The sequence below is a fragment of the Hipposideros armiger genome, unplaced genomic scaffold (assembly GCF_001890085.2).
Source record: "Hipposideros armiger isolate ML-2016 unplaced genomic scaffold, ASM189008v1 scaffold_1120, whole genome shotgun sequence".
NCBI lineage: Eukaryota > Metazoa > Chordata > Mammalia > Chiroptera > Hipposideridae > Hipposideros > Hipposideros armiger.
Window position 1 is genome coordinate 146,044 of NW_017732470.1, and position 8,308 is coordinate 154,351.

The 8,308-nt window shown below is 34.5% G+C and overlaps 1 protein-coding gene across 1 annotated transcript in view; it reads left to right on the plus strand.

Moving 5' to 3' along the window:
* The window catches only part of EPS15 (epidermal growth factor receptor pathway substrate 15), a 130,753-nt gene that overhangs the window by 51,049 nt on the left and 71,396 nt on the right, over positions 1-8,308 (plus strand). The window contains exon 11 of the mRNA XM_019632320.1: positions 2,766-2,922. Within this exon, the coding sequence (XP_019487865.1) occupies positions 2,766-2,922 (157 nt within the window). The remainder of the gene's footprint in view (positions 1-2,765; positions 2,923-8,308) is intronic.

Below are 8,308 nucleotides of genomic sequence, written 5' to 3' on the forward strand. Positions count from 1 at the left end.
TGAGGAGATGGGATATTGTGAACTTTTAGGTTTCTTCTGTTGTATGAGTTAGTGACACACATTAAGTTCACAGCAACGTAACTATTAATACTAAGATTTATGTTCTGCTGATAAGGTCCTCAGCATATCTTAGTTTTACATGTTCAGGCATCAGTTTTAACCTTTCCTAATGGTGATTGTTCTGTTATTTATTAATCTGGTTGTAGCATTGGGTATAGTTCAACTGTTTGAAGGAGCAGTTATCTTTTTGCCCTGACTTCAGCCAGCTATATAAGGCATCAACAATGGCTCACAGAGGAAATTGAGTCAAGGTGGAAGCAACTTAATGGGAGGCCATCCACCTTTTAACAGCATATTCTGTTCATAATTCTAAGAAGAGCTCACATTTATAAAATATCATAAACTTTATAGAGTGACATCACATACAATATTTATTTTATTTAATTTTTAAAGTGGGCAAGGCAGAGATCATTTCTCTATTTTACAGTGAAGATCATACAGCTAGCAAAATAGCAGAGCCCAAAATAAATCCAGCTATCTAGATTTTCTAACTGCAAGTACCACTCAGAGACCAGTTTCAACATCTTCATTATTGAAAGAGCACCATATGTAAAAGATGTCATATATGAAGATAGTTTCATATATGGTGATATTCATATTTACTACGGAACATGACTGAGCAGTTGGTTTTACTTTAAATACAGTAGACACTAAAAGTATTTAACAAAAGTAAATATTTGTTGAATAAAATCAACCACCACTATAATTCTAAGATTCAGTAAAAATTTGTATACTTACTCTGTGCCACATGATACAAATACAAATAAATCACTATCCATTTTCACAAGAAATTTATACTCCAGCAAAGTATTAGTTTGTAAATCTGATACCTGCCTTATTGCCAGGTTCTGGACAGGCTAGAATCAAGTGGGAAAGACATCGGGATCTGAAGTGGTGGTACATATTATAGAATAGCTTTTAGAGCATTTAAGGGACAATGTCTTAGTATGTAATTGTGTGTGTGTTTAAAATTGTACTAGATAAAGTTTTCTTAATAGAATTAGTGTTAGTGATGCCATAAAATATGCAATACTCTGTATTCATGTAGTTCTTTTAAACATTTTTAATGCTTTTCCATGCATAATTTTTTAGTAATAATGTATAATTGTTAACTTTTTGTTTTTAGAGCATCGTAGGATCAAGTCCTGTTGCAGATTTCTCTGCTATTAAGGAGCTAGATACCCTTAACAATGAAATAGTTGACCTACAGAGGTATGTAAAGTAAAATTATAGCTGACTGTATAAATACACCACATTCATTCCCCACCTCCCCCTCCTTCCCAACCCTGTCTTGGTAAGTACTACTTTATTTGGTTAAGTTCCATGGTTTTTCAATTGGAAATGAGTGTACCGTATTTCATCAAATCTAAGGCAACCTTTAATTGCAGGGTGCACTATTTTCTTATGTACCACTAAAGAAAGAAAAATCGCTGCCAAATAAACAATGGCTTGTCATCAACTATAAGATACTATTTAATTTCAGACAGTGAAAAATGTGTATCTTAGAATAAATGAAATGTAGTTTTCCACTAACTTCAGATATTTGAATGACGTTTCAGGGAAACATTGTCATTGAAGAGCATTCTGTTGAGGAAGTTAATTATAAGAATTGCTTACATTTTGTGGAAGGACTATGAAATGCAGAAGCCATGCCAAGAGCTTTTATAGCTGTTCTCTCATTTGATCCTCACAAAAACTTTGTGACTTGAGATAGATGTTATTGTTCCTGTTTTATAGGTAAGAAGTTTTATAGGTAAGAAGCTCAGAGAGGTTCTTATGCCCAAAGCCATACAACTTGTCAACAGTAGAACTAATACCTGATCGCAGGACTACCTGAATTGGAGTTGAGTCTTCTCTCTTATACGTAGGTTCTATGCAGAACAGACTTGTATACAATTAGATGTGAATCTAAATACAGCAGGTACTATAGAGATTTCCTTAATTTCCTTTTTCCCTGGAAACTTGATGGTAATACTCATTGTAAAAATGACCTCCTAAAATTACTTTTTAAAAGTGAGATCATTTTTCTGTCTACAAGGCATTGTATTTAAATATATCACTGTATTTACACAAACCCTTTTTTTTTTTACCTTTACAATACTTTGAGGCAGATAATGGCTGATACTTTATTTTGTTGATGGTATTGAGACATAAGGGGATTAAATAATTTATTTGGACGATATGGTAAGAATTTAGCAATGATCTTTCCTCATCCATAAGACTACACTGAAACTGATGTAGAGAAACTTAGGATTGTTTTCAGTTGTAAGAAAGAACTCAACCCAGGCTAATGTAAGTGAGAGTGAATTTATCGACTTGTGAAAACTAAGATCTCTTAGAGGGAAGGTTGGCTTAAGGCATAGTAGCTTCAGACAGGGGCTCAAATAATATAATCTTACTTTTTCCATTCCTTGTTTCCACTTGCACTGGGTTGTTCCAGTCTCAGATGGACTTTCCCGTTACGTTGTCAAGGAGTATAGCACACCTAGCCCCCTGTACTTATAATTTCAGATCTNCTCATGTGGGATCCGAACCGGGGCCCTGCTGCTCAGAGCTGGCATCCCAAGCCAACTCTTAACCAACGCGCCACTCGGCCGTCAACTGATCATTTTTAAAAAGCTACATAGTCATATTACTTATCCCCTGGATTTTTAAAATGGTAGTTGTGGCATTTTATATACTGTTCATTTTGTTTATTTGTACAGGGCATTATGTGACACAAAGGACTGTGGGAAGCTTTCAAAGGATCAGTTTGCCTTGGCTTTTCACTTAATCAATCAAAAGTTAACAAAGGGCATTGACCCTCCTCACAGTCTTACTCCTGAGATGATTCCACCATCGGACAGGGCCAGTTTACAAAAGGTAAGACAACTTAAGAGAAAACCTGAATATATTAACAGAAAGGAACAAGTGCTATAACAGATGATAGATCGATTTGGACAGAAAGAATAGAGAAGAAAATCTATCAGGCTAGGAGCAGAGCAGTATACTGTCTGTGGTTTAGTTTGTTGACTATAAATATGCTTGAATGCCTTGTGTGACATCCTTGGACTGCAGGTCATTTACCCCATCATTCATTACACAGATGGCAGCTATATTTTCCAATCTCAAAATTGGAAAAATGTGCTGTTGTTTTTCCCCTTCTGGATTTTTGGATTAATTTTCATGAATAGGGTATAAAATGTAAATGAAATCTGTAAGAATTAAATGTGTTTCATTTCATGATTCACTCTTACAGAAAACAATACAAATTTGAAAGCAGTATCTAGGAGATGATGATTGCTTGGTATCAATTTTAAACTAAAAAATACAAACATTATGATTATGTTGAGGAGAAATCTGTCTGGTTTTTACCATATAGGTGACCCTCCGTTCTTGAGCATACGGCCGAATTTCATACCTGTAGAGCTAGAAACGGATTTTATTACTTTTGATTTCTGGCCAGCAGTGGGAATTTTCAAGACTATGTTGTTTAGCCATGTTGTGCCTTGACTTTGCTTTCCTCATCTAGAAACCCTTCCTTCTATATAGTGCATTTACAATATCTCGGCCTTAATAGAGCTTTAAAAGGACTTGCGTACTCTTTGCTATTAAAAATACATGCTCTGTATCTTTAAATCTCTTGTGACCTATACAGTAACTATTGCTGTGGTGATTCGTTAGACTTAATATGTAATAGGAGTTGTCAAATGTGTGGTATGAGGAAAAGTGCTCTTTAAAATGCTAAAAGAATATTTGGTTTTGCATTAATTTTGTCATGTAGGTTCAAAAATCCCATTTTAACAAATCAAATAATAGTCAAAATTGGATCTTTTCTAAGTCAATTAAATAGAAATTTATAGCCACCCGGTACAGAGTTACTTATAAGAGTTTTTATCCTGATTTTTAAATAAAAGAAGTATTTGATTATTTGCTTTGTGAGTTTTTTGAGGGAAGCATTTTGTGAATTTTTTGAGATTTCTTGTGATGTAGGACATGGATTCCCTAAGTAGTAGAGAAGGCTAAAGGTGATGCTACCCAGAAAGATAAAGGTTACGAATCTGTATGTATGCCCTCTGCGATAACTCTATCTCAGTTATGGAATGCTGTGTTGTTTCAACCTTTTTTTTAATCTATGTAGACTGTTTTTTTTCCCCTTACTACCTTCATTTTATGCCCATTTAATTTCCCAAATTACAGATAGGACAAAACTTTCTGAAGCAGATTATGTTTGTTCATTGATGTCTCTATGACATTAATAGACACTTGAAGTTGTATCTGCTCTACAGAGTTTTTAATGTAATAGATTTGTCTAAAGTCCATTCACTTGAGCACAGACACCTTTGTCTATTTTTGTTGCATATCAGTACTAGTCATTAAAATGGGATTTTATCACTGTTGTCGTAATCTATTAACCAAAAATTTTAACCTTAAAAATTAAAATTAGCCTTTGTTTTATCTTTCAAATAATCTTTTCTCTTAATAATCTAATTCTTTTTTTTTTAGAACTGCATTTTTTTTTGCAGCTTTGACTAATCCTTTTTTGAATGTTGCTTTCCTTTCTGTGTTTTTTCTAGTTTGGACTATTTTTTCCATTCTGCAGCCCTCTGCTTTTCGCCTTTCTTGTACTGTCAGTTTCTTAACTCTACTCTCTCAAGGTTAGAGCTTTACATTATGCCTTTTTAGCTTTACAGTTTTTGGTTTACAAAATACATTTTGAAATTAGAGGGTTTTTATGCAGCAAGGTTGATGCAGAGAAAAATTCCTAAACAGAATGATTTTGTCTGTCACTTGGTCCTTGTGGTGCATTTTAAATTGCCTTCCCTAGGCTCTCTGATCTACTTAAAATCACCAAAGTGGAATTTTTGTGTAAGGCGCAAAACAGGGTGAGAGAATATTTTGAAAGAAGGAGACATGCTACATTTTCTTCAGATGCCCTTCTTATACTTGATGTAGTGTTAGCTGAACTTTTTCCATGCTTCCTGATTGCATGTCATTTATTGCTTTAGTATGGCAGTTTAATTTTTGTGTCAGTAATTGAGGAGTGACGCAAGCTGTATACCAATTGCAGTACACTAATTTTCCTTCTGGAGTCATCTATGGTATCACCTTATAACTTGTTTTAGATGAAACTTTTTTGTCCCACTCTTCTTATTTGATGATACTTTTAATAGTGAGTGACTGTCAAATAGGAGTCACCGTTTTTGAATTACAGTGTCAGAAGTGTGGAAGTCACCAGTTTCTTGGTGTGCTTGCACCTTTGATAGCAAATTTCTCAGTAGCGCTTAGGTGATACAAGTTACTCTTGGTGATAGAAGTGAGACCAAGTGCTAATTTTTCATTTTGTTCACCTGTCAAACTGGCCAGGCTTAATTTATAAGTCAAGTTTAGACAGAGTTAAGATGCTAGTGAATTCTTATCGTGTTCAGAAATCCACTTTAAGGAGCATTTGAGATCTTGCTTCCCTGCATTGTCATCACTTTTGGCTCAGATAAATTCTTATAATAATTTTAAACAAAAAGAAATCCACTTTAAAATTTCTAACTTAATTTAGGATGATAAGGGTCTGTATCATTGAAGCATAGTAAAATAGAGGTATATTTGATACAGATCTTTAATTAATATAAAATTGGGAATAGCATTAGTTGAGAATAGATGAGTTTTGGTATTGATCAATTGAACAAAAAAAAACAAAGCATGAGGACTAATGCAGTGTAACATAAAGAAATATAGACGGAATTATTTGCCAAATTTTGTTACTGTACCTATTTATTTAGTTGACTTTTAGGGTAATGGTTTCATTTACATAAATGATCTTGATATGCAAGTGCCAAAAAGCATGGAGTGAAATAGCACTTGATTTTAATCAGAAATCTCCTGATCAAACTACCTATTAGCTGGTACCTGTTGTTACCTATAAACAAGTCACTAAATCTGTTTCCTTAGCTCTAAAATGGGGTTAGTAATATCTGCCCTTCCTACAACCCAGTTTTCAGATTAGTTTTTAGAATTGACTAATGGATTTGAAAGTGCTTAGTAAATTGTAAACCATCATAAATATGAGGAGATGGGATATTGTGAACTTTTAGGTTTCTTCTGTTGTATGAGTTAGTGACACACATTAAGTTCACAGCAACGTAACTATTAATACTAAGATTTATGTTCTGCTGATAAGATCCTCAGCATATCTTAGTTTTACATGTTCAGGCATCAGTTTTAACCTTTCCTAATGGTGATTGTTCTGTTATTTATTAATCTGGTTGTAGCATTGGGTATAGTTCAACTGTTTGAAGGAGCAGTTATCTTTTTGCCCTGACTTCAGCCAGCTATATAAGGCATCAACAATGGCTCACAGAGGAAATTGAGTCAAGGTGGAAGCAACTTAATGGGAGGCCATCCACCTTTTAACAGCATATTCTGTTCATAATTCTAAGAAGAGCTCACATTTATAAAATATCATAAACTTTATAGAGTGACATCACATACAATATTTATTTTATTTAATTTTTAAAGTGGGCAAGGCAGAGATCATTTCTCTATTTTACAGTGAAGATCATACAGCTAGCAAAATAGCAGAGCCCAAAATAAATCCAGCTATCTAGATTTTCTAACTGCAAGTACCACTCAGAGACCAGTTTCAACATCTTCATTATTGAAAGAGCACCATATGTAAAAGATGTCATATATGAAGATAGTTTCATATATGGTGATATTCATATTTACTACGGAACATGACTGAGCAGTTGGTTTTACTTTAAATACAGTAGACACTAAAAGTATTTAACAAAAGTAAATATTTGTTGAATAAAATCAACCACCACTATAATTCTAAGATTCAGTAAAAATTTGTATACTTACTCTGTGCCACATGATACAAATACAAATAAATCACTATCCATTTTCACAAGAAATTTATACTCCAGCAAAGTATTAGTTTGTAAATCTGATACCTGCCTTATTGCCAGGTTCTGGACAGGCTAGAATCAAGTGGGAAAGACATCGNACTAACATGGGCCAGTGAAGCAACATCCTCCACAACTAGACTGAAGAACAAAAGGACAGCAACTTGTCTGTTCCCCTTCCCTGATTTCCCAGCACTGTTCCCCTCCCCCAATTCCCCAATAAAATCTTTAAAAAAAAAAAGACAAACCTTAGTGTTTCTAGTGAATTTCACATTAAATGAGATAATGTATGTGAAAATGCTTTAAAGTGTGCCTGCTGCCAATCCATGTGACTATACCAGAGGTTATCTTAAGGTTTTCAAGGGGCAGCAAAAATTAGAAGTGGAACCACGGAGTTGCAAAGAGAAACTTAGAAAAGAACAAAGGAGAACAGTAGATCTGCCTTAAAAGGAACAAGAACCCAAGACTGGGAAAGATTATATGTATGACTAATAATAGCTGCCACTCTTGAGTGCTTAGGCCAGGCACTATGCTCAATAAATGGCAGCTGTCATGGACATGGTATTATGCACAGCCTTTTTACGTACTTTGTCTTTAACTTTCACAGTAACCTTGCAAGATGGGTGTTATCTCCACTTTATAGATAAAGAAACTAAGGCTTGGAGAGTTTTAAAATTTGACTGAGAGCATAAGAATAAATAGAAAAGCTGGAATTCAAGATTTCTTTGACACCATAACCTGTAGTCTTTTCACCTGACCATGTTGGCTTTCAATGAATGAAATAGATCAGGACTTCAGAAGCTAAACTGAAAAAGAAAAAGAAAATAGAATAAAACATTTGCTGTTTCTCTTCAAGTGATTTAGTAAAGCTTTCCAGATTGGCTGCCTTTTCTTTGCATGTGATCTCCATTTGCAGCTGTTTCTGGTTTGACTTGGCGATCCTTATATCCTCCTACTCTATGAATTGCAGGAAGCAAGCTGACATGGAAAGTTTTGCTTGTTTTAGAATCATTCTAATGCCACTAATGAACCAAATTTGATGAAACTTAAGTTTCATTTTCTTACATCTTTTAATGTTGAAAATGTTGGGAGTAGAGAGTGTTGGGATTCTTTGGCCTACCACAACTCTTACTCAGTTGTGGTTCTGGAAATTGGTAAGAAAGCACAAAACAAATTCAGGTTAAAGGCCCCTGCTCAGTATCAGGATGAACATTCTTATGTTCGTTCTCGTTCTCTGTCTCTCTCTCTTTCTTCCTCTCTCTTTCTCTCCTTGCTCTCATAACCATTTTAGCTGATACCTTGCATCTAACATTTGAGTGAATTTTGGGTAAACCGCAAGTTGATATGACTTTCTTTTCTAATTCAAC